The sequence below is a fragment of the Drosophila melanogaster genome, chromosome 3L, assembly GCF_000001215.4.
Source record: "Drosophila melanogaster chromosome 3L".
NCBI lineage: Eukaryota > Metazoa > Arthropoda > Insecta > Diptera > Drosophilidae > Drosophila > Drosophila melanogaster.
The window spans coordinates 17,671,470-17,698,224 of NT_037436.4; the positions used below are offsets into that span (position 1 = coordinate 17,671,470).

Genomic DNA, 26,755 nt, shown 5'->3' on the forward strand with positions numbered 1-26,755 from the left:
TGTTATCATCTGATATCATTCCATCGCCCCCGCACCGAAACACTTGACTCTATATGGCAATATTCGCGAATTGATTTCTCAGATTTCAATCAATGTGTTTTTTGTCTTTGGTTCTGCCTTTCGAATTCTGTGTGGTTCAGTCGAGTGATTTCATTTTTCGGCAGCGGTAACCATTAAAATCAACGACCAATTGGCCCAGCATTAAACGGTACATAAATATATATATATACAGATATCTATATATACTACATTCTGAGCGGAACGTGTAATAAAAAGATAGCCAGCTGTGAAATTAAATGTTATTTCCAAGATAGCCGGCAAACAAATACTAATCGACGAAATTGGAAACGGAGAATCTGCAACTGACAAGGCAGTCAAATACAATTGTTTCCGTCGAATGGCAATTTAATTGCTAAAAATATTTAGCATTCAATTTATATGAACAAGCGTTTATTGGTCTTACTTACCTGTGTTATTTATTCAAGTGCTTTAAATGTTCCAAAGTTGAGTGTGTTGATTCTGGCTTTTTTGTGTGCTTATTGGTAAGCTTTTCGGGTTTTTCACTGAATTAGGATTGTCAACAATTTTACGTGGCGTTGTCATGTGGTTGCTTAGAAAGCAAATCTAAATACAGATAAGTTGCTTAAATTTATCAGGTATTTTTAAAGTAATTTAGTTTACTTGGAATTAATCTATTTAACCGCGGATATTTTCGAACAAAAATCATGACTAAGAGAGGTAATACTTCTGGTTATTAAGTCGTAAGAATTTTATATAGTTAACATAAATATTAACATAAATAGTAAATAGTATATAGAAAGACAATCTTAAAACTTATGTATTCAATTATAAGCTGGACATTCAAGAACTACAAATCTACACAGATTTCACTTTTTACTCGTATTATGTTATCTGTTAATTTGCCAATTTTAAACTTAGGACAGACAAATTAGGTTCACTACCATTTTGGTCCTTTCTGAGCATTGTGCACCTATTGAGGCTCATTATCTTTTGTTGTTTGCCGAAGCTCCTGTTTTCCCCCAGAAAATGTTTCTTTTTCCCCCTCCCTGTTCGTTTGTTTTCCGAGGCCACAAAGACAAAATACCAGTTGCAGATAGACAATCAAGAGTGGCTTTAAACAGAGGAAGTGGACGACGGAGTGCAAAGGAGAGGTTTTCCTCCCGGCATGTTTTCCTTGTTTCGTCTGTGCATTTACGCTCATTTTCCCAGCCACACATCCCATTGACAGTGGCTGCTTTTCATTCAGTTTTTCACCCACTCATTAAATGGCGCGTTAAGCGAGAAGATGGCAAAAGTGAATGGTGGTAATGCTTTTTAAGCTGCTTAATTGTTGCCAAATACTTGGAGAATTTACTGCACTTAAAGAAAACTATAGTACCAGTAACTTGTTCAAATAAATAAAAAATGTTTAAATGTTTTCTACGTGCAAATTATTTTTAAGCCAAATACTTGGCGTAACTAGGAGCTTGTGCATCTCATAAATCTCTGACCGCCGCCATTCAAATCGACCAATTGATGGCGCCCAACAATGGCTGTCGATGCGAAGCCGCCTTCGCTGTCTGAGTAAAAAGGATTTTCCCCATTTTCCATTGTGCTTGTCTGTCTGCTTGTCGGAGGAAATGGAGCAGGGTACATAGGCGAAGAGAGTTTCACTCTCTGGAGCGGCAATGACAACTATGGCACCCAATCTATGCTGGTTGTCACTCTCGTCTTAGAGAAAGTGGGGTCAAATGTACCAGATTAGAGCGGCATAACCAATTTTCTGATTAACGTTTGCTTATTCTGATTAACGTGCTTACTTACTAACTCTGAAAGAGCAAAAAGTTGTTACCCTGTTTTAATTTTTGGTTTCTCATGTTTCTCAAAACAATCACGCCAAGTAAAATTAATGAGCAATGTTGCAAGTATACTGTGTATATTCGCTCATCCGATTGTCTTTCATATAAATTGACGGAATAAAGGCCATTCAAAAGGGCAATTCATGGAAATTGTGTGCCCACTTGAAGCCTTTGTTTTGTAGTTTATGCGCCAGACAATTGCATTGCACCCCGGTCGAGATCGTGCTCCTTCGCACAATGGTCTTGCCAAGGAGGCGGTTCATTGTATTAATAACTTGATGCCGCCTGAATTGAAAGCAAATTTTCTAATCCTTCGTTGCAGCCCAGGATGGCTGGAATCAGTGGAAGTTCCCAGCCGCGTCTGCAGCTATATATATTCTTGTGCCTGATGGCGTCGGTGTTTGCTTCATTACCGGAGGAACTGAGAGGAGCTGCAGGACCTGAATCGAGAATGGATGTTCTAGGACTCTCGCCGGGACAAAGAGTCCTGGCTGCAGTGCCTGCGTCAGGTGAGCTTCGTTAGTCATCAGTGCTGCAAGTCTGATTGTCTCTGCAAGAAGTTGATTGTAGCCTTTAAGGAATTTCAATTCAATTTGAACATAGCATTAAACATTTAGTACTGAAAGGTATACCATGTATGGTAAACTTAATATCATTATTATTGCACAAGTTTGTGCATTTTGTGAAAGGATCTAAATGTTTATACTGTAATCGCACAACACAATGTTTGATTTTCAATCTTGCCATCACTGTCCTCTGTTTGAGACTCTATATCTCTCTTGGTTTTCCAATTAGCGTTGTTTATCACGCATACGCACTGTGGTCTGCGCTGAATTGCCAGGTGGAGTGGGAATTCTAGGGCGTGGAGTACGCCAAGTGGGAATGTCAACGCATTCTTAATTGGTATTTCGCTTTCCACCTTCACTTAGTTGTGCCTGTTCGCAATCTGAGCTTTTCCCATTCGGATTCCTATTCCGCTGAGAACCCGAAAATAACTCAAGTGTCACTGCCTCTGAGCTCACCACGACTCTTCAAGAAGCTGAGAACCAAGCGACGGGGAGCTTAAATGGGCCAACAAGGGGCTGAGGGGGCGTTTTGGGGACAGCAAGACAGTCAAGAGCAGCTGCAGCGAAACGTTGGCACTCAACCGAGCATGAATGCCACTGAAATGTGGACTCTGGCTAAGTAGCAAATGGAATATTTATGAAATACCTTTCTCAGCGAAGCAATACTCAAATTAAAGTATGCCAAAGCTTTTATTCAAATCTTAAAAGTTATATAAAGTCGCTTAGCGAAATACTTTCTGCTTTCTAAGCATCGTACTCCACTCCGGCAGCTTCTGTTAATTTACTGCTACAAATCACTTTGAACACCTAATCTCCCAACTAATATTTATATACTTTTTTTCCACTTGTAGCTAGTCAACACTGTAGTTTTATCACTTGCTGAGCGTTTTGTGTGACACTATTATCCCTCTTCTTTTTCCACTTCCACTTTCTAGTCATTCTTCTCCTTTCTCCTTGTTTTTTCCGCTGCTGGCAGTCGACAATCGCTATATCCGCTTGTTGCCTGTTCCAGTTCCCTGAGGTTCTCCCATAGCCCCCATTACTGGTCCGCATCCTCAATTCCTTGCCGCCCCCAGCAAATAGTTACCGCCTGAAGCGTTTCCGTTGCAGCAAGCGTTGCAAGCGGAATTTGATGTCGCTGGTGTCATTTGTCACGCGTTGTCGCTGCCGTCGTTTGTTTGTTTACCGATGCGTTGCTTCTGGTTGCCAATGCTGTTGTTGCTCCTCTTGTTGTCAACACAGATGAACACAGGTGCACTTAAAGAAATGCTGCCCAGTGTGCGTGCCAATTGAATAAATATAGGTACACACATTACTTCTTTAAGTAGTAGTAGAAGGCATTTTAAATTATGTTTTCTTAAATTGAGACTTAAATTTTATAGCATGGCCACAATGCGATTTAAATAGAGCATTACAAGGTCACACTTTAAAAAAGTGGAAAAATAAAGTAGAATCATAAAGATAAACTGATTATTATGCTGAAATGTGAAGCATATCATAATATATAAATATAATTTTATTAATAATTTACTCAGATAGAGTTTTAAAGCATGATAATGCAGATGCCTTTTTGACGAACCCAGAGTGTATATTTAGTTTCAATACGAAAAGATTTTCAAGTAGCGATAAATTCTTTGAGTTTTATGACTGTGTACGTTTTTGGTTTATCGCCGCCTGAACGCCCGCGCATGTGTGTGTAATTGTGGGCCAAGTTTATTCTTGGCATCATTAAGCGCCGACATCAACACTTAACACATATTGTTCCACTGGCCGTGCTCCTCCTTGACACCGCCTGCTCGACCTCTTCCTTTTTCAGCTGCCACTCCACACAATTGAGGATAAGTAGTGCCAAATGCCGGGGAAGCCATTAAAATGCAAATTTCTAGTGGTCACGTGATGATGCTGCAATTCAACTTGGCCCACATAAACAGCCAGCGAACACAAACAGGCCGCGAACAGCCCAGCCAAGAACGACCGACTGACACTAACTCAACAGCAGGCACTGCATCATCGGCGACTTTCGCTTTTACAAAACGTGGAAAAAAGGGAAAAAGAAACGCTGTCCTTACTTTGTTTTGGCCTTTCGTCTTTCGTTTTCCCATTTCGCCGCATCCGTTTGCCCATCTGACATTTTGGGTCAGTTGTCGCATTTGTTTTCCGCTTGCTGTTGTGTTTTTCATCCGCTTTTCGGTCAACTTTCAACTTTAAAATGTGTGATTTATTGCCGAGATGCCGCGGCGAACTTTTTTCGGTGCGTTTAACATGGCGTATGATTAACGTCAACGCGGCGTATGCGTAACGAGCAATTCTGGGGAAATGGCTGCAGCACTTAGCGACAGCTCAAAGCAGTGGAAAAAAGCGAAACGAAACGAAACGAAAAGTTCTTGGCCAAAGCGATTCGGAACTGCAGTTCAAAATTAGTTTCGAGTGACAAGCGCGTAATTCGTACACAAGTTAATTAAATAAGTTTGCAATTGCAATGCAAACCGAGGTGGAAAACGACTTCTAATGAAATCCCAGGAATGAAAAAGAAACGATAAGTTTATGAGAAAAATCTCTTCACAAACAGTGAATTGCTTTTAAGAAAATATATTAATTGAACAGAACCTTTTTAGAAAGTTGAGAAACTAACTAAGATTATTATTGGAAATGAAAAACAAGTTTTTCCTTTTATAGTTGAATTTTACTGTAGAACTAAACAATATAAGATTGCAAGCCTCGAACAAAAATGAACGGAAAATTTCCATCATGTGTCCAAAGTATTTGTAGCAACCCATTGAAACGGAAATTCGAGAGTCATTTAAAGCTCAATGGCATTAGCTCAATAAAAAGAACCCCTTTCAGACACTTTCGTCAATCATCGGCATTTTCCTTCATTTTCCCAGGTGATTGCTAAGCAATTTGATTCTGTTCGTTTGGCTTGATGATTGGGCAGAAGAATTGTTCTCGTAAATGTTCAATTGATTGCCAGCTGCCATCGACATAATGGCATTCGAGCCCAAAAATTGTCTAATGACTGCACTCCGAGACGCTTATCAAAGATTCATGTGCGCATTTGCCAATCACCTGCAGAGCGGATCGCATTTCCCCCGTCCGCTTTTCCCATTTCCTTTGCCATTTTCCTGTTTTCTGTGGCGATTGCACTTAACTGACAGTAAGTAGCTAGTTGAACTCAAACAAAATGCTTAGCGCACAATCTGAGAACAAAACAGCACTCGAGGAGGCTTCAGATACTCGAGTACTTAGGGGTTTTCGGTTGGAGGCTTGGTGCTTTCGAGTGTTTTAAAATTAAATTTCTTGCTTAGTCAGACACTTGAAGAATCGGGTGGAGTTAAACTGCGAAAAATTTCGTAATAATCTCTAACATTTAGAATTGAATTGAATATTTTAAGCAAAATCAATCACAATTCTTTTTAAAAAGGCTTGATTAATTTTGATTATTTTTATTTCATATTGTTTTATATTATTTAATAAAAGCTTGGTGTTTTTTTTTTCTTGTTATTGCAGGACGCACGAGTTTTTTGCTGTACCAATTAGCTTTGGCCATAAATTCAGCCGCCGGCCTGGAATCGCCAACGATGCAGGAAGTGGAGGTGGTCGATGTGGTGGAGAACCAGGAGCAGTTCCTGCCGGCGAGCCCGGATCCCAACTGGCTGGCCGCCATGGCGAATGAGTTTCAGGTGAGCCGCGCCTCTTAGCCTTGGTCCCGAAATCGCAAAGCCAGATAATTCCTGCCAACATAAATCACGCTGTTGTTGCTGCTTAACTTTTTGGATGGTGTTTTTTTTTTTTAACTTGGCGCCGGATATCTGTCAGAGCCTGTCTGCATTTGGGTTGAGGGTGTCTTTTCTGGTGGGGTTGTGTAGGATTCGGAGGAGCTTCTTCAGGCACGTGACCGCATGGTGGTCACGCTCCACCGCCGCCGGATTTCATTTACAGCCAGCAGGCACGGCACGTCGCTGCCCAGGATTGAAAACAATCAGGGAGCATCTAAGGATTTATCAGTCCCGTCAACTGCCATCGAAACGAAGGGCAATAACCGATTAAGCTCCGAGCCAAGTGCATCATTCGGTTTGGGATCACACCCACTCCAAATAATTGCTGCGGATTATACATCTTGACGGGCATTGAAGTTTCAATTTCGGAAACGATTTTAATGGTTGGGAATGACTTTTAGCCCACAATCTTTATGTATAAGGTGGTATAAAGTGTGAGATATCAATAATGTGGATTTTGTGATCAAGAAGTTGGAGCTTCAAATTTTAAAAAATGCATTTAATTGAGATCCTCTGGAACAACTTTCTGCACTCAATTTTAAAGAGGATATCCGTCGGACTCCCAAGAAGCAGTTTGGTGGAAAATTCATATTTTTCCGTAATAATCACATCATCAACTTTTCAGACATTGCCTCAAAGCAAAAACCAATTTTGCTGACCGAAATTGAAGCTACATAAGTCTGAAATAGTGTGTATTAAAGCATGCATCGAAAGTTTCCCATTAGCACTTGCATAAAAAGATGGTATCTCTTGCATAGCCAGCTTTGGTCTATTTTCGTTCTGAGAATACATATATTGTTCAAGGGTTTTGGCCAAAAATTTAAATATCTACTGTGCAGCCCCCTGGGAACTTGGACTTCGGAGTCGATTTTGGTCACCCCAACTCCGATCCTTTTTTTTGGTATTGCATTTTCCGTTGTTGCCGCTGGTGTGGCTTCTGTTTTGGCTGGTTTGTTCGCTTTGAGACATCTGCTTTCAATTTCGCAGATTGTCTCCCACAAATAAATGCAAATTTTATGCAAAACAAGCGACACTGATAGTGGTAGATGTATGGTTTGGAGCCAAAGAGCAGGGAAGTTTGTTTGGTTTTTTAGTTCGTACTGATAAGCGTTTGGCTGCTTGAAATTACGGTATTTCATATTGATAAGGCACCACCAATATGGTCATTGCAAGAGCTTCTTTTGTAGTCTCTCTGAATCTGGTATAATATATTGTTTATTTTCTAAATTTGACAATTTCTACATAACATTACCTAACAAAGGTTCGTTAAATTTATAAAAATGTATATAGATATGTACCTTTAAGATGAGAGATGATTTTTCTTGGTTTAAAGATACATTATTGAATTTATCGATTGAGTAACAATTGTGCCATAGAATTGTTTTGTTCATTCTATCCAGACAGCTTGAGCTTGAATATCTTTAAAAAATATTGCTGGTAGCCATAATATATAAACATGAAATAAATTTAAATGAATTTCTTATGAATGTAATTAGACATTTTTCCAAGATTTCAAAGTCCTGTGGCAATTTGTTGTGTCAATGTTAAACGATTTCCTCATGAAGTTGCAGCCCGTGTAGAAATATTTTTTCTATTTCAAATTCCATTCACCGTCTTGAGCTTTAGATTCATAGGCATACAAGGCTTCATTATTTCTGACCAACCTGGGACTAACTTGGATACTTTTGAGAAGCCAAAACCACTGTTCATTAGGCTGTTGGAACAGGCCCATCCAATCCGACTGCAACCACCGTGCCAAGTTTGCTTCTGAGGCCGAGAGAAGTAAAAAAAAACAGAGAGAGAATATCCACTGGGGATTACTTTGCTTAATTCAACTGCAAATGAAAATTGTTTGTTCTGTAAATTCAATCTCTTGGTGTCTTGTTGACGTTGTCATTACGCCGATGTCTGGCTCAGCCAGTTTGTCGGAGGTCCTGGGCCCTCGCTTGGCACCTCGCCAGCACCCCCGACCTCGGGGCAACAGCTTCCCACACCTATCCCCACCATTTCCAGTGAGTTCATCAAAGCGTAATCTGCACAAAATGGCGTCACTTCCTCAGCCGGGGCGTACTGAGGAAAAAAACAAGAAGGAAATGGCCGGGAACTTTAAGGCTAACTATGCTGGGGACTCTCTAAGCATCCGAGGCAGACTCAAAAGCTCCTCCTCGCTCACCTAATGGAGTCATAATTCTTCAGCTCGTTAGCAATACATGCAACGTAAATATGCTTGCGCCGAAAAGTATGCCAGGCATTTCTTTTCGTCCTTTCCACGTTTTTAAGGACCATACCCTGCAGGCATTCTAATCGGTTGTGCCGGGGCTGGCCGATGGCCTTGTAACAGCCAAAGGACCTCAGTATGGAAGATTAATTGATTTTAAAGGGGTGTTTGGCAAAGGAAGGGGAGTTTAAATTTTGCGGATTTAAAAAAAAAATAAAATAACGTTGTTGGTATAATTTTGCCCATATATAGAGATTGTTTACATATTTCCTCTTTATGTGTATGAGCTTAATACATTATTTTAATAATTTTTATATAAATTATTAAATTATTATTTAAAAAGTGGTACATTGCGTGCAAATATCATCCTTTCACTTAGTATGGCACTTAAGTCACAGACGACTGCCCCAAGCCGTATTTTTCGAGTATAAAATTTGTTGAATTTAATTAATATTTCTATATCGATGCAATCAATCATCAATAAAATGCGGTTGGAATCAAGTTCTTGGCGAAAAAACACATATACAATTACCGCTAGAGGGTATCCTTTAGCTTTAAATTCTCAAAAGCTACCTCCATCAATTTGTTTTCCATATTCCCTTAGGCGACTTCCCTTTCGCATCTGTGTTTGCAGCGGTGTGTGTTTGTGTGTGTGTGTAGGGTGTGTGCTTTCTATGGTATGTGTGTGTCCGTCGGTGTTAAACCTTTTCGCCTTTCGGGAAGCCGTGGGCGGTGGGCGTGGTTCAACAGAGAAGCCGCCTTGGCAGTGGCCGCTGGCCTGACAAGTTGCTTAATTGAAAAGTGTTTTGTTTGGCATGCCTAAGGCAAGGCCATACACTTGTACACTGAGAAAAATTAGAGACGCTAACCTGTTTTTCAGTTTTATATTGAGAATTTAATAAGGTAATAAGATAGATTGATAAGATTATTATACCTTCGCAATTGCTTAGTTACAGAAATCACTTTGGTTCTGGTAACACAAAGTTTCACCTTATTGGTTTATATATTTTACTAAAAGTGTAAACTATATTTTGATCTAGATAAACATGATATGCGTATATTTTTCTTGATTTCGTGTATTACCGACTTGCGAATTTTGCAAGTGCTTTTTAGCTTTTAGGACCTTTGCCCCAACTGCTGATTTGGCAACTTTTACGTTCAATAATTTGCTGCTTATTTATGCGCTTGCTTTAAACCCGGCCGAAAAAGCAACAAAGGACTTCCGCTTCTTTTTTTCCCCCCAAAGATCCTTCAAGGATTCTTTGATTACGCATGGGGTGGAGAAAAACTGCCGCATATTTATCACTTTTCCTACTTTTTATTGCTTCCTCTTTCGCATGTCGCCTCCCTTCCTCTGTGTCATAAATAATTATGTTATTTTAGATTCTGTATCTTCTTCTTTTTTTTTTGCCTTTTCGCGTTGAGTCGAGATAAATTGTGGCAATAATTATCGCACATTTTTCACAGCGACATTTTTCAACGACTCTCAGCATGAATTCGGCGACAGTTTTCGTAATTAAGTCGACATGGTGGACTTAATGACGCTGCCACGCCCACTCGCATGATAACTCGGCACTTATGTTTATGGCTTTTATGTATTTTTAATTAACTTTGATGCTGATTTGGCAGATGCTTACGAGGCCTAGCAGCCACTCAAATTAACTTAATCAAAAGCAACACTCAACTTTGTCTGGAGGATCCCTCAAGGACCTTCCGTTTTCAGTCTGTGTTTTGGGCCAGCTCGCTCCTTTGTGTCTCAAGTGTTTGTCTGTCTAATTGGTAAATTTAATTAGCCGGCCACCGGTCACCTGTTTGTGCTCAGTTCTCTTCGCTGCAGTGTGAAATTCCACTTTATGCTCAAATTTAATAAGCACGCTGCCAGATTTCGACCAGCTGCATAACATTTACAGACCCACGATCCTGGGTCCCACGCAAACTCTCTGCCGTTCGTCCTTGCCTCGCAGAACGGAACTTTAGTTTACCTTTTGCTTTAACTCTGACGTTAACGGAAATGCAACACTCTCTCGGCCGACTTGCCACGCCCCCGTGTGGCGCCCCAGCCAGTCAACTGAGGCCATTCAAGGGGGTTTGATACTAAAGTTTATATTGAATACGATTTACAATCGTAAACTCTAATAATGCTGTTAGTTTTCTTTATATAATTTCCAAATTACTAAAAATAAACGTTGATCTTCATAAAAATTTGAATGAGTGTATGCATACATTCGATTTAATTTTATATAGTAATTGAAGGCGGCAAACTTTGACACCGCCTCTCGGTGCCCATAAAATATATAACATGGCTAAACTGCTTTCGAGCTGTTTACTGCAGTTTTCAATTAAGCTGCCAATGTCCCTCTGCCGGCAATTTCCCTGTTCCTCAAGCTGAAACTCATCCAGGTTGCTGCTTCCCTTTTTAATTAGTTGACAAACTTGCACATTTTTATCGCCGCCCGTTCGTTGTACCTGTGCTAACTCGTCCCTGTTTGTACATCTCCCTCCTTTTGGACGTCACTCTCTTATTAATTTCATTTTGCACTTGTAATTGCCAGTATATATCGCATCGCATCGCTCATACGCAGCGTTGCACCGGAAATTAATTTCCGTGCGCTTTGGCAAAGAAGGGAAAGAAGAAGAAAACGGACTGCCGGACTGATTGCTTAACAATGTCAGGAGCAGCGGGGAAATAAGCAGGAGATAGATAAAATATACATAGAAAAATATGAATTGGTGGTTTACAGATTTAAAGTAACTATTATAAAGATCAGGGATTTAAACTACTTAAGTCCAACTACTCAAGCTATTTTAGATCTAGCTTATTTTTGTATAGTTATCAAATAAATCCAGTGGCCATTTTGTTTTCTAATTAGGATTCTCAATAATAATCTTAATATTATAATAGAATTTTGATTATTTTTTCGTATAATTTTTGTACATTTTTCAGTGTACTTGTTGATGTTCTGATCATCTGGTAAATAATCCAGTTTCGATTCCCTACTTGCACTAGTAACCGGAAATCTGTAATAATAATCTTGTCGCTTTGATTTCAGAGTGTGCCAGTGTACGAGACCTTTCCGGCGGACTTGCAGAACTGGCTGATGGATGGCTACGGGATCAGTGCCACGGATTTCTACCACAGCTGGAGCAGAGCAGGATTTGGCAGGAGGAGCAGCTCCCGCACCCAGCTGATCTGTACGGCAGATGGCCAGTGCTATGAGGTCAACAAAATCGTCACTGCCTGCTGTCCATTTTGAGCATCCAATAAAGGCATTGAAAACAATCGAGAGGAAATCATAAATTTTTGAGGCACACACACACAGCACAGAGAGACATCGATTGACAGGCAGTTCCGGCATTGTCCGCAATGAGACCATTAAATACCGACGCTCCTGTGGCCGATCACGTGGTCAATGGTCGATGGTCGTTGGCCGGTGCATCTGGCCAACAGATTGGGGGAATCTGGGACAGGGAATGGGGCCCATAATCGAAAACGGAAGCTGCCAACTGCAATGGTCCTTCTGTTCGTTAAGCATTTTTTGCGGCACGAGTAGTTCAGTTAACTAACGGAGATTTTCCGTCATGTGAGCTGGTTTATTTTTTAGGTTTTTTTTTCAGATTTTACAGTAGCACCCATAAGTCGTCGTAAGGAGAATATTTTTATCAGTAAGAGAATTAAGATTACCATATATTTCCGATTCACAGCAAGTTCAAAAGGTTACAAAATTTAAAAAGAATTTAAGATCCATATTTATAATTCTAAATGAGTAGGGATGCCCATAGAGAAATTGTATTTAGACTCCCCTTGTACAGGTGGGTTTTTCAATATATTAAAAGTAATTGTAGATAATAAATATAATAATAAACAACTAGTTTTTATTAATATTTCATTTGGGGCAGCTTCATAACTTGAATATATTAAATAAATGCAAGCCTAGGTTTAAATATTTAATGGTTTTGCTGTTATATTTTTGAGAGCTACACCCTTAAGACATATGAAACATTAATTTTGTATTATTTCACATCTTAGCAAATAGAAATTGCTTTGGTCTTACATACAAAATTATAACCATTTTATCGTAACTCAAGGGTATTAACACTTCGACTACATTCGTATATTTTCCACTCCCTTAGAGCTTCGAGCTCTTTATGCGTGTCTGCAATCAGCGACAACGAATGTTTCCATGTACGAAACGCGTGCCAAAAACAAAAGGAAGAGAAAAATGCAACTGCAAAAGCCGGAAAAGCGACGACAACAACAACGGCTGCAACGGGAGGGAAAATCAACATGCAACAGCGAAAACGAGCAGCGGCAACAAATGTCAGTTATTTTCATGTTGCTCTCATTTTGACCTCGCCACCCATCTTCCAACATTATTTTTTTCGCATTTCATGCCCGAGACGAGACTTTTATTTCGCATTCCATAGTCCGCAATTGTTTCGCTAGTAAACAATGTGATTTTCAGCGTGAAATTTCATTCAATCGGCTAGGGTATATGGCTATCTGGCCATAACCCCTGTTAGCCCTTACCATACCACAGTTACCAACTCATTCGACGGCCTTTGGTGGGCAATTTGTGTGTGCGAAAAAGTGTACGGCCCCACAAAAAGATGTCGAGTTGCCTTTTTGTTTCGATATGTCCTTTTTTATGGCAACATTTTGAGCAAGTGAAATGCTTTTTATGCATATATTGTTCGAGGATTTGCTGCCTTTTTCTGCGCAAAATTGCTTTTAATTGATCAAATTGTTTAAATATACGGTATGCATATATGCAAATACGTATATGTGTTCTATGGATTCCTTTTTTATTGCTTTGTTATTTCAATTAAAGTTGTAAAATTTTTTGTTTAGTTTTTTATACTGCATAAATAAAAGAATGCGTATAAAAACTATGTTTGATGGAGTATGCACGTTTGACAATGTTATTATTATTTTTTTGGGATAATTATTAAAATGGTTTTATGGGGTTATCATATTTAAACTACTTGATGCGATGAGTTCTCTAAAATCGAAAAGTTAATAGTATTTTCGCACTTATATTTATGAAAATAATAACTTATTTTATGAGTGTTTATTTAGTCTTCGCATATAAAGTGATGAAGATTTTAAATTGATTTTATTGTACTTAGTGTACTGTGCAAAATAAAATAACGAAAGCTAACGAGCGTTTAATTGATGCTGAGTGGAAAAAATGGACCAGCGTTTAAGTGTCCGCAGTGATTAAGAACAAGTTTTTAAGTGCTGCAAAAAAGAAATCAAATAATACATGTTGTCCAAAAATAAAGAATAAAGTGGAACAGAACTATGTACCTATCTAATTTTTTAATATTTAAAAATTGAATTTATTATTGACTAGATCCTTATCGCGTTCATTCAGCCCACTTCCTATCTTTTTGTATGTGCAACTTAAGAAATAATATAAATATTTCTCATTAAGAGTTTTGCAAATGCACTCAACAGCATATAGCTTATAGGCCATGAAGTGGAAATGCCAGCTCCAATGCCAACGCAGTTCGTTATTCAAACTGCGCTGCAATTTAATTAAAGACACATACCGATTCAAATGAAATACATATAAATAAGTGAGGAGGCAGGCACTACCGAAAATATTCGCGAGCATAAATGCCAGCGATTTTCCGGCATTCATTCGCAGCCTCCCCGAGTTGCCGCCTCCCCCTCCTCTTTCCGCTGGCTTTAAAACTTAGCACGGGGCACCAGTAGGAAAATGTTGGCTCAAAGCTCTCCGAATCTCGCCATTATGGCAATCTGTCTGAGTGCCCCACCCACCCATAGAGCCGCCATAACTTCGCCCACACATGGCGGTATGCATATATAGGTAATGCATGTAAACGATATTGCTTCACTCAACTGTCAGAGGGGCATTAAATAATATTTTACGCCGGGGAGACGGTGGGCGGCATCAACATGGCCTGTGACATTTCTGACTGCAGGCTGCCCGGGAAACCAAAAAAGCCGCACCATGGCAACTTTTGCCGAATGGCAAATGGCAGACAGACAGGCAGGCATAGATGTCATATGCAGAATTATATAACACGAGCGGTATTTAATTTTTTAAGCAAACTAACATGTCCTGCCAGCTTTTGGCATCATTTGCATTCAGCATTTAGCATGTGCATAAATAGTTGCATCCTTTGCGGTTGCTGCTCTTCTATGGTTTTGATTACATCTGGTAGCCTAGACCCCGTTTCTGGCTTAAAAGCTTGGCTTTCAAGTGAGTTTGGCTTATAGTTTTTCAAGTTTTCCCTGTTAAAGCCCATTTGAAAGGCACTCAATATTGAAGTCTTTAGTACGGGGCCTTAAAAGCTTTAAGGATTACGCTTATTACTATGAACCTGCATTGGAGTGCTTCCATTATACTTATTTTACCAAACAAAATCTATAGAAACTTAGTAGTTTTACTTAATGTGCATCACCTTTTATTTAGGCAAAGTTAAGATATACCTTTCCATTACACTTAATATTCATCAGCAATTTGTTAGCTGAGTAGATGTATAAGAAATGCATAGGAAAAGCACTTAGTTATGAAATTTGAGAAGTTTGCTAGACCCCAGACCCTTCCTTTTATGTTGGACAACAAAAGTCCACAAGGCGTCGTCCCTTTGGGGAGTTTTTCCCTGCTGATGACACGAAAGATGTGTCCAAAATGCGGGCTTCAATAATTTGAGGTAAGTTTATTATGCAGATAAACAAAATGGGCTCCTGATTTTGGCTGACTCAGCATTGAGTTTTTCCATACCACACATGAAAACGGGGATAGCCCAGAGCCTTTTGGGCCAATGGTCAACAATTGCCGGCAATCATCTAGGCAGTTACCTTATTACAACAACAATGGGCCAAAATGGAGTGGCTGGGAAAACGTTGGCCATAACGGGAGTTATCTGACTGTAAATACATAATCTGCTGGCTGGGTGGCTGGCTGGCTGGCCCAAAGTGAACCCGTCGACGTTGCAGCTTCCTGGTTCCCAAAAGATTTGAGACGGCTTTTGCACCTTGAATACGGATTTGCTTTTATTGCCGCATCTTCCTGTTGCCCACTTCTGTACACTGCCAAAAAAACAAAGTATTTGACACAAAAATTAAGGAAATATCTAAATTAAGAAATAAAAACCTTAAGAGAGAGGTTTTAGTTCTAACATTGCAAGAAAATATAGATTACAGTCGTAAGCAATTTTATGACTATACATTTTGATGGTACTTCAGTGAACATCTGTTTTTTCAGTGTGGCTTCCTGCTTGCGTATTTTTTTTGTTGTGCTTTCCGCTTTTAGGGTTAAGCAGGTGCTTTATAAACCAAGCATTCAGGTGGGCGGCCTCGAACGGTAAATAAGGACAAATACCACGTAATGGGCAACCTGTGCGTGGCTGAAGCCCCATCGAGAAAAACTAGAGGGACAGAATCCCTTTATTCCACGACCAGGACGAGGAGGACGCTGGTAGGCTGTAAAATTTTCACCTTTAAATGGGTCCCACAAGCGCAATCAAAAGACTCTTGTCAGTCACATTTGTTCTCTTTTCGAGGTGAAGACGTCAACGTGTCGCCCAAATATTGCTTCCATATTCATAATTACTTAAGCGGCGTGGCGATGTCAAGTCTGCCGACATCTTTACTGGGTCATGAAATATTTATTAAGTGGCCAGAGTGGAATGGAGTTGAAAATACTTTTCCCATAAATTTGATGCTATTGCGTTGCCTTGGATTTCGCATTCAAAGCAAAGTTCTTATGGCTTATTAAGGTTCAAAGTTTGCGATAGTTTCGGCTATGTGAAAGCTTGTTTTAAAAGGCGATTAGCTTGTGCGTTCAACTTTATAAATTAAATGAAAGTTTAAAGTTTTTAATTGCATAAATGTAATTAGATTACGGTTGGGATTCACCTCTTATCCTATTTAATTACTATTATATATAAGAATATGTGAAACGAGCATGTGAAACTGAAGCTTTAACTAGATCGTTCTATGAGTAAATTTACTTTAATTGATTTTTTTAATACTTTTATAAAATAAGAACATTTTTAAAAAAATATATTAATATATTTTTATTGTGTTTTGTTACCTTTTAATTTTGTTGATAATAAATGTGAAAATAATTTTAAAATCTCCAGATATACTTGAGCAATATCTAAGTATATTTTTTCATATTATGATTTGCACACTGAAGTAACACCTCGTCCAACTGGTCAAATATCAACTATAACCCACCACAAAGCAAATATAAATTGCCTGGCGTAATCCAAACCAGCACAACCACTACCAACAGCTAAGCCCACCAAAATCACATAATTCAAACATGTGTATATGTATGATTTAGAGAACACACATGAAAGACAAACAGAAAACATGGAGGAACTAGAGGGTAAGCCCGGCCGACATATTGAAATTCATAACTACATACAAAAACCAATTACAATATCAATTTAAAAGGGATTAAAATGGACCGGCCGGAGGCTTAAGCGGCTCCCAACGCCACTCGCCATCTAAGCTGCCGCTCCTGTTGGTCCTCCATGGTCAGAAGATGGCATATTTTGTGGCGTATTTAAGATTTGTTCCCTTCTAAAATTTGTGAAATTGCAAATTGTATTTGCCTGAGCCGTGACGAAACCCACAAACTTTTAAATTAAATTCTGAGCTAGCAGATTTTCATAATAAATAACGAGTCTTACACGAGTATAATCAGCCGTAATGCCATTGTGTAATGTAGAGATACACTGTATTCAACCAATACCGGGGCGGAACTTTCAACAAGTGGCGAATTCTTTGCGATTCGGTGTGTATTTTTGCATAATTTATTTACCCTGCTTGTTAAATCACAAATGCTGTACACAAAGAACCGCAATTTATGCGAGAGTATTGAAGTCTGTACACTGGACCAGGCCAAGATGCAATTTGGCTAAGTAAAGATGCCGATAAAGTGCAGTCGGATGGTGTGCAAATAGACTAAAAACATAAACTGCAGACGAGGCTAAGCAGCTCAAATGCATTAAATTTAAACGCTCGACTAAGCGGTTTAATTTGGAAAGTAGCAAAAAGCTTCGCCAATCTTTCATCGGACCAAGAATTCACTTCCTGTCCCTCCTCGACCACGTCCATTCATCGATTCGTCCATCCATCATGTCTATCAATGCCCGGGTCTTAGCCATGAGACAGATAAATCAGTTAAGCATCGTCATGTCAAGTTAACAGGCGATTACAAGGGCTTTACCTGACCAGATACGAAGCTTAAGACCATTGCGAGAGGTCAGCGAGGTTTAAGAGCATGTTTCAGTGAACCATTCGCCCTATTATCTATAATATGCAATAGTTCCTTGAACATAATGTTGGCCAATGAAAAAGTAAGCAGAAAAGAAGCAAAAATTTAAAAGTGGTATAGTCTCAATTAACTTAAGCACATATGTATTTGTAATCAAAAGCGAGGGCAATAAATCAAATAAGCTGGCGATTACAAAAGGCCGTCTGCATGCACCGATAGTTGATAAGCAATTGAGTGTGGGCGACGCAACAAGAGGATATCACGAAGGACACGAAGGATGGAAGCCTGCAGACCTCGGCTTGTTGATAAAAGAAATTAAACAGACAGCGCTGAAATAAAAGGGAAAACACAGAGGCAAAGAAGCATTAAGCCCACAAGACAATTGACAATGGGTGGGCCTGAAAATGGTTCAAGGATTCGAAGAGGGGTGTCCTTTTGGCAGGGGATCTGTGGCATTTGTCTCGACTGTCTCGTTGACATGACGTTGCGCGAATTGTGCGCCAGGATTGCTGTTGTGCGTTCTGTTGGCTGTGTTTTCGGTTTGCGAGTCGTCTGCCAACAAAGTGAGCAACACGCGCCGATGATTATGTTGCCGCTGACAACGACAACAACCACAGGAACAGCAGCAACACCTAAAGCAACAGCAATAACAGCAACACCAAAAGCAACATCAGCAACAGACTACTCCGAAAACGAGTGCCATTTTCGGAGTCCTGTTGGCGGCAAATGTCTTGTGGCACGAAGCTTTTCATTGACTAAAAGTGACGCATGCGCAGTTGGTCAGCCAACTTGGACTCCGATTTGAATTCAGTCCTCCGTCCTCAGTTTCAGTTCGTTTTTGTCACTCGTTCGTGCTGCACGGCACACGCGTCGTATGAGCGATATCACCTGGTCTTCTAAGACTGTTTTATTGGATTTTGGCGCAAGAAGGCAAAAAAGCCGGCTAAAGTGTCCCTCGTGGGTGTGTGTACGTGTGTTGCCGGAAATACTTTGAGCAATCGAAACGACAAAAGGCGAATAAAAAAAGATAGAAACCAAAACAAAAGTCTAAGCAAATTAACTTGGCCCATTCGTTGTATTGCGAGTATTGTTCTAGTGGTTATATTATGTTTGGGGTTTTTTGCCCAGCCCTCCTGCCAGCACGAAAGTAGGTTAATTGACGTGTGTTGCGGGCGTATCTACAAGGAAAATAATAAAAAAAAGTACCTAGAAGTAGAAAAACAAATACACGAGCAGCCAGTGAAGTGGTCAATTGCCACTGCCAGGGGTCTCTGAACCCCCTCGATAAATCAAAAGTGTGGGCAGAAAGTCCGGCTAATTTAAGGTATGTCAAATGGTATACTTATTGTTGAATATTTTATTATAATATTGCTAAAAATACAAGTTTAATCAACACTGACCGCAGTGTTAATGCGTTTATTTTGACGTTTGTGCCATTGGCTTCAAATAAATCTACATAATGTGGCAAAAATGGAGGTTCAATGCACTAGCAAATATCTATTGTTTTTAGTTGAACGAATTTTGTGCTGATTATTTGTTTCTACGTTGGACAATTTTAATTAGTTCGTGCATTGAGCAAGCATCGATTAATAGGTAATATATAACCCTAAAAAAATTTGAAGCACAAGTGTGGAAGTAATTTTAAACGAACGTCATTGTTTTATTGTTTTAAAAGCTACCATATTAAAGCGATAAGCTTCCAATTAAAAGTTAATGGGAGTGTTAAGTGTTAAATATTTGCATTAATGTGAGGCATTTAATTTTTTTTTTAGCCAAGTTTGTGGTGGTATGAGTAGAGTATGAGATAAATAGTTTCTTTTGTTATTATATTGCGGTAAATGATGTATTTCTCTTGATAAAAATAAAAATGCGGTATATTTTTTTAAATTACCCATCGAAAAAAAGTTTCGCATGCCAATGCGACAATTGACACTGCAGCAAACAGAAAAAAAGGACATAATACAAAGGGGAATAACATTGCGTAAACAAAAATAAACATATGCAAAATAAACTTCAAACAAATGTTGCCGCACCGAGTTTTGGGCCATCAAAACAAACAGAGAACACAAAAAAGGATAAAAACAGAACAAAAAAATTGAAACCGAAGTGAGCAACGCGGGGAAGTGGGTTCATGGTCGGTTGCGAATCGGTGCCTTAGAGGCAACTTTGTTGCACAAAATTTATTAATTTTTTTTTTCGCCAAGTGCGTGCTTGTGTGTGTGTGTGTGCGGTGTGTGTGTCAAATTTAAAAGCATTCTTTCCAGTTGCCTTTGGACGGGGGATGTCCTGGCAGCTGCCTTTTTGTTTTATTATTTTGCGGAAGCTGCGAACCAACATTTATAAAAAGGTTTTTCTTGCTCGTCCTGCTACGTGAGCCATGCACACACAAACACACCAACACACACACACACACAACATACATGCCCACACCCACAGACGCACATTGCTGTGCATTACCGTTATTTTATGACGGAAGTACATTTAAGCAGATTTTTTCTCACAGAACTCCCGCTCCCTTCAACCGAACTGGAAAAAAGGGCTGCCAAAAATGTACAAAAAAAAAAATTGGGAAACCGAGGAAATTTAAATATTTTCTTTTACGCTGTGCTTTTCATTTGCCAGTCTCGCTAAAATTTATGACCAACAAAATTGGAATATTCCCCAAAACAACAGTAGCAACAATAAAGCCAAGACAAAGTTCGCTTCGATGGCCGTAAAAAATAAGAAACCTTTACGAAGCGTTTCGATGAAAAATAACCATCCAGAATTTGAATCAAGTAAGAAAACATTGAAATACTCGATTAAATAAGCAACTTAATACTCAAAATATAGAAACAGATGACTAGATTAATTTTGTATGGTAGTGATTTGTTGTATTATTTGTATTTGTTGTATTTGTTGTGAAATGATGTATTATGCTTTTGATTTGAAAACAGAATGTTTGATAGCATATCATAAAATTTATATTAAGCCATTCCGCAAATTGAACTCGAGAAGTTATGAAAATGATAAGCTTCATAAACCAAATACTTTTCAAATGAACTCCTCCGCACCCTAGGCACATATTATATTAATTGAAATTTAATACAATTACCAGGCGAATGTGTGGAAAGCCAAGTGAAAGTCGGCAGCCAAAACACACATAAATTCAAGCCAAACACACACGCATTCCATGTTGGGAAGGCAAGGAGATTTCTTGCCAAGTAAGTGACTCAATAAATAAATTTACTTGCCAACTTTTTGCCTTGTTGTTGCGGCCTTGGGGGACTGATTGTTGCTTTCTCAAGGTAGATTTGCGTTGGCATGCTCTCCCCGTCGAAGGATCTGAAAAATACTGTAGCCGTAATAAACAACACTTGATCGAGGACGGGGGCACAAAGTTAAGTGTGCTTTACTGGGGCACGCGAAATAAATTTCTGGAATTTAACAAGATGAACGAGAATAGCAGGAGACAATTCTTTTTCAAAACGAGACCTCCTAATAAGATGTTGTTGAAATAGAAATTTGAGTAACATGCTGATTGTATTTATCGGAATAAATTGGTAGAGTATTCTACAACAACTGCCAATTTAAATCCCCGACTTTTCACTTATTTTTCATGAGCCACTTTAAGCTGTGAATTATACCACGCCAAGTATTATGATCTGATCTGAGCGAGGGTCGTAAAGCGGAATCCTCAAGAATACGAACTTGAATTTGCACAGCATTAGCACAGACTGTGGGGGTATCTAGAAAACAAAGACTGGGGTGGGAGGGCGTTTTTTACTCGCGCTTTTATTAAGTAAGTGAGCTATTCAAAATCAAAGCAGCGGAAAAATCCGCATCGCCCAGGGGCGAACGGTGTGGCAAAATGTGTCCGCCGATTGTCAGGCAAATGTCAAGCACAAGCTGCAGGCGGCTTTCAGCTTGTCTCACGTCTCGTTTCGGGCCCCTTTTCCGCATTTCCCGCAGATTTTCCCAGTACCAACACCAACACCAGCAGCAGAAGCAAGCACTTGCACCACCTGCAACAATGTGCAGACATTTATGGCACCAGATGCCGCCGGCAGCAGGCAAATGCCTTGCCATCCTTGAGTGGCATTGCGATGGCATTTCCATGGCATTTCCGTGGTGCGTTTGCCGGAGCGATGAAAGCGCATTAGCTTTGTCATTTATCGTTGCATACAATGCGCCATCTTTGTTGCCAATCCGAAAGGGCAGGACGAATGAAAGCGCTTTAAAGTGCATACAATCAGAGTTAAAGCCTGCATTTTTAAGTTAAGACTAACTTTGACCTTACCCCTTTGTCTCTGGGGCAATTTACATTTGAATAGAGTAAATTATGCAGTGGGGTATTTCATGATTTTTATGAAAGGATTTACAGAGCTTTAGCTTATTCATATGGTTTGCCTTTCCATAATATCATTTTAAAAATATTTAAATAACATTTATTTGCAATATTAAAAGTCTATAAGATCTGTAGAGGCTATTATCGGCTTATTGCTATAGCTTTAAATGATCAGTTAATAGCCAACAATTATGCAGACTAATTGTAGCTGGAAAGTTTATTTTTAACTGGGTTTTAAGGATTAAATTCATTTAATTTCTGTAAAATTGGTTCAGCTTACACCATTGTCCGCATTAAGCTTATCTGCTTTTATTTTCAATACGCATTGTAGGAGGTTTCTTTGTGTCGTTGCCGTTGATGATGTGTGCTGGCATATTTCGCTTATCAAAGTGCCACGGACAGACATCGACCGAAGAGAATGTTCGTTTTTGGCCATCGGAAAATGTCAAGGTTTCACATGCTTCGTTAGCTGCGTTTTCATAATGCATCAAGGCAATTGGCTGCAGGCTAGCCCTAATTAAAGGCTTGCATTTTCACTTTTCATGCATTCTAATACATTTTGTATGGACAAACGGACTACCCTTACACATTTTCACCTATCGCCCCTTTGTGCATAAAAAGTGTGAGCAATTTCATTGTGTGGAAAATTCGCTTGCTCACAGGAGACGGTGGGTGGGCAGAAAAAACACGTGCATAATTTAAAAATGCATGCATCACTCATACGCAGCGTTGCACGCTCCTTGTGGGCAGATATTCCGTGCCAGGCGGCCAAGGTAACAATGGAAAGGTCGCAGTGTCGACGTAGTCAGAGTTTGTCTGCCATTTTGTTAGCTTTTGGTATTCCATTTTTAGTTTAGTCATTGTTTGTTTTAAACTCTCTCTTTTTTTTCTGAACGGATTGCTTAGCTTCTGGAATTGGTGTGGGATTTATAGAAATGTGTCAATTTTTGGTTTGCACAAAGTTTTGATATGACTATAAATCATTTCAACTTGATGGAGTGGGCACACCGCCGGAGGTGTGTGGCAAATAGTTGTGGCTATTATTTGTTTTCGGTTGCAATTAAAGTTGAATTTGAAAAATAAATCATCTTTTTGATGATTTTTCAATGAATTATTTAAATGTAAGAGCTCTCTTTAGTTGGTCAACTTATCTTGCTAAAAAAATTCTTTAATCCTCTTTTTGAGCAAAGCCCAAATCCTTTTCAATTGCCAACGAATCCCCGAGCGCCGCCTGACAATTAAAACGCCCCGAAAAATGGGAAATAAGAGTGGTTAGTGAGAGAACCCCACTTGAATGCAGCTAACCATGAAAGCGCGTTAAAAAAGCATTGCATGCACATGGCCGTTTTGTAGCCCCCAAAACCCCACGGCCCCATCAAATATGCATGTAAAACACCGCACAGCAGGCAGAATGGAGCAGGAGCAGCTCAACAATTTCGCCTGCGGACAAGGTCCCGCAAAAAAATCGAGAAAAAATATAAATCTTAAATGCCTTGACATGTGTTCACCGAAAAAAGCTGAAGCTTATAAAAAAATCAAGGAGCGAAAGGTAAACTGAAACTCCAAATACTCTTGCAGATTATGGAGCAGCTTAGTTTGACCAAAAATAGTGCAATTCAAGGGAATTGATAGTTTTTCCGCACTTGCCATTTTGCAAACATGAAAACTTTTGGTTATACGCTTTAATGCAAAAAAAATCTGGTTCAGAGTTATTTTAATGAAACTTCATAAGTAAGTACAGATTAATAATATCATTATTTATATTTGATGTTAATACGAAAAAAAATCGTATAACAAGATTGAATGTTACAAATTAATGAGAGTGTAATCAAATTCTTTATATTTTTTTCTATACTTTATTACAATAATATTTTGTTTTGATATTAATCAATTTCAAGTAATTTCTTGAGTAGAAAGGTAAAGTGGAATACTTCAAACTACGATTTCTCGCCAATTGAATGGCTAAGAATAGTGAAATAACAGCCCTCGGGAGCTTTTCTGGCTCTGTGCACCCTGTGAAAATCCCGACTCAGTGGGTGGGTAAGTGGGTGGTTTGCTGGTTGAAGGTCGTGGGAGTTTTTCGCCTTTTGTATTTCGGTGGGTTGCTTAGCAGCAAATTACTTGCATGTCAATTGATGTTGATGACGCGTTGACAAATTTTGAATATGAGCGAATAGTTTTCGTGCTGCTTTTCGCAGCAGGTAACATTTTATTTAATAAACCATTCTTGGAGTTGCAAGTATGGGCGTACATAGTAATATTTATGTGTTTATTTTGGTGCCTTGTGTATAATATGTAGATTTCGAAGGCAAAAACCGAAGCGGTAAATCAAAATACATGCATTGCGTATGAGTGTTGAGGCAACAGAAGGAGGGCGGACTTTCTTATGATTTATAAGCACTTACTCATGTTGCATGAAATTGTGTGTGCTGCAAGCAGTTTTCGGCAGCAATCAGTGATGGACTTAAGCTTTATCTTTAAAAAATAAGCCATAATCCATTTCTACCAAACAAATTCAAAATGAGCGAGGCACATTCAAATTATTCAAATCTAAAAAGAAGCTTCATAAAGCGCTGAGTTTTTCTTATTAAAAAATTAAGAAAACTTTAAAAAGAAATGAATCAACCATTTGTATTAAAGCATACAAGTTTAAAAGTTTACGTTTTTAAGGTTAAGAGTAATGCGACATTTAATATAAACTTTAGATTTGTTAAAGCCAACTCGAATTCCCATCGCTACCGATGGCTTTGGTTGAATGGGCAAATTTCTAGACCTTTGCAGACTGTGACTACACACACAGAAGACTTACACTTGGCTGTCAAGGCACCAATACAATTGCATCTAGACAGCCTGGCAAAAATGCTTAGATATTTTTTATGCGCAAAATAAATTGAACTTGGGGCGAGGTGGTTAGATGGTTTGAGGGCTTCGGGTCGGGACTTGGGCAAAGGCAAATCATTTGGAGTAGACGAAAAGCGACGATGCGCATAAATTGTTGGCACAAACACACACACACAGGCGTACACCAGCGGTCATACATATAGGGCTCAAGAAGTTTGAAGCAGGCGTCCAAAATGCTTGAGTTGTGCTTCTGCTTTGAGGGATTATACCTGCCGGAATACTGGAGGAAGACCACATCCCACATTCCTTGGCCAAGTCGACGCTGAAAGCTCATCTCTAGGGATTTCTGCCTCAAAATTATGATTTATTCTTACGTTATAATTTTCTTTCTCTTTCGCCGGCTCTCGCTCGTTTTCCTGTAGTTACTGATACTGAATTTTGGATTTAAGTCGAAAATTCGTGCCTTGTCGTGGCCCCCAAGGCAGTATTTTACCATTTAATCGCCGATGCTATTTCTCTATATATACGAGTCCCGTTTGTGTGCTTGATATCCCCATAATGTGACGCAAAGTGGAACCAGAGGTGTTTCCTGTCCCTCGGAGCACATCGATTCTCCTTTCCTGTCAAGCGAAAAGGTTCGAACACTGCAAATCGATAATACACCTCAAGCTCCATATATGTACGTGAATTCAATTTTATTGCATGCCGAAGCACTCAATGTTTTTTTGGATAACTATTCCCGTACTAAAACCGTTTTCTTTGGGTGAAAGTTTTAACTTTTTGTCACAGCCAAATGTCGATATGATGATGATGTTGATTGCTAAGTTGTTAAGGGGATGTCAATGGATTTGGCCTTGTCGAGTGTGTTTTCCAAGAACCGTCGACATTATTTGTGCATAAAAATCGACGGTTGAGGACCACGAATGCAGCGCACAGGTAACGATGCCGCAGTTAAGAGTGTTTAGTTATTGAAGAAGATTGCATAAATTACATTAATAAAAGCACTAAAGAATAATAAACTAATATATATATTATATCCACTACAACTTACTCATTGTTAAAGTTTATAACTTTTCGTTAACTTTAGTTGTATGAACAATTGTAAGAATATGACTAATATAACCCTTAAACAACATGTAACAACATACATTTTTAATCTTTAAGGCCAGTATGACCTCTTTTTGGGTCAATCAATTTTTATACCTTTGGTTATGAGCCGCAGAGGTTGCCATGCTGCCTTATTGACCAACTATGCTGACATAATGGAATGGGAAACTGGCCACCAATGGCGGCAGCATAAGGACACCTGTTTTGCCGCCGGCTGCTGAGCGGCTAAAATCGATTTGCTCAATTATTGCCAGAGTGGGAAACTGCAGGATGATGCAAGTTTAATGCGCCAACTGCAATATACCGTAATCTCTTTGGCCAAGAACTTTAAGGCCAAACAATGCTTTCTGTGTGTGCGGAACCACTTTCATTTTGTTTGTAATGTGTCCAATAATAGTGGCATTACGCTCATTGAACATGCACGAACACAGTCAAACGCAGATGGCCAACAAACACGCCGCCGATGGCCGATGTGTGTGTGGGCGCACATACATAAAAATGTCCTTAACCCACTATCACCAGTGGGGGTAATATTAGCATAATGTGCGTAAGCTTTGCATGATCCTCTTTCACTCGTTGTGCGTGTGCTGCTGTGTGTGTGCGTTTGTGGGTGTGTGTACGGTGGATAACAAACCCAAAACCGCTTTGGTCCTGCAAACTGTGCCGCTGTTGCCATAAACAGACAAGCCACATCAACCGTAAATTCCTTTGTATACCCTATAGAGCCTATATGACTAATTGCTGAAGTGGGTTAAGGTTTCCACTATGCTACTGGGAAATAAATAAATCTGTAATAGA

General features: G+C 39.3%; 2 protein-coding genes and 1 long non-coding RNA gene across 4 annotated transcripts in view; all 3 read left to right on the plus strand.

Annotated features, from left to right (window-relative positions):
* Window positions 1-152: 152 nt before the first annotated feature.
* On the plus strand, window positions 153-12,112 carry CG34251 (uncharacterized protein). 2 transcript variants are annotated; one of them, NM_001104164.3, is made up of 4 exons: window positions 153-208; window positions 2,182-2,368; window positions 5,933-6,105; window positions 11,470-12,112. In NM_001104164.3, the coding sequence occupies exons 2-4, from the start codon at window positions 2,188-2,190 to the stop codon at window positions 11,671-11,673; spliced, it is 558 nt and encodes a 185-aa protein (NP_001097634.1). In that variant the 5' UTR covers window positions 153-208; window positions 2,182-2,187; the 3' UTR covers window positions 11,674-12,112. The 2 variants fall into 2 exon arrangements, with proteins under 2 accessions (NP_001097634.1, NP_001163461.1); NM_001169990.1 differs by lacking the exon at window positions 153-208 and adding an exon at window positions 327-542 and having other exon boundaries at window positions 11,470-11,697.
* Window positions 12,113-18,545: 6,433 nt separating this feature from the next.
* The window catches only part of Ccn, a 58,825-nt gene continuing 50,615 nt past the window's right edge, over window positions 18,546-26,755 (plus strand). Inside the window, exon 1 of the mRNA NM_168744.2 lies at window positions 18,546-19,006. The gene's annotated coding sequence lies outside the window, so the exon portion shown is untranslated. The remainder of the gene's footprint in view (window positions 19,007-26,755) is intronic.
* Window positions 24,922-25,498, plus strand: lncRNA:CR45976 (long non-coding RNA:CR45976). Its single transcript, NR_133258.1, has one exon. It is a non-coding gene; the product is annotated as a long non-coding RNA:CR45976 (long non-coding RNA).

Bases quoted from the DNA above. Each gene is read 5' to 3' on its own strand.
- CG34251 (NM_001104164.3), top strand. From the start codon at position 2,188: ATGGCTGGAATCAGTGGAAGTTCCCAGCCGCGTCTGCAGCTATATATA. The intron at 2,369-5,932 runs GTGAGCTTCGTT...TTGTTATTGCAG, and splicing joins GGCTGCAGTGCCTGCGTCAG to GACGCACGAGTTTTTTGCTG. The intron at 6,106-11,469 runs GTGAGCCGCGCC...CTTTGATTTCAG, and splicing joins CCATGGCGAATGAGTTTCAG to AGTGTGCCAGTGTACGAGAC.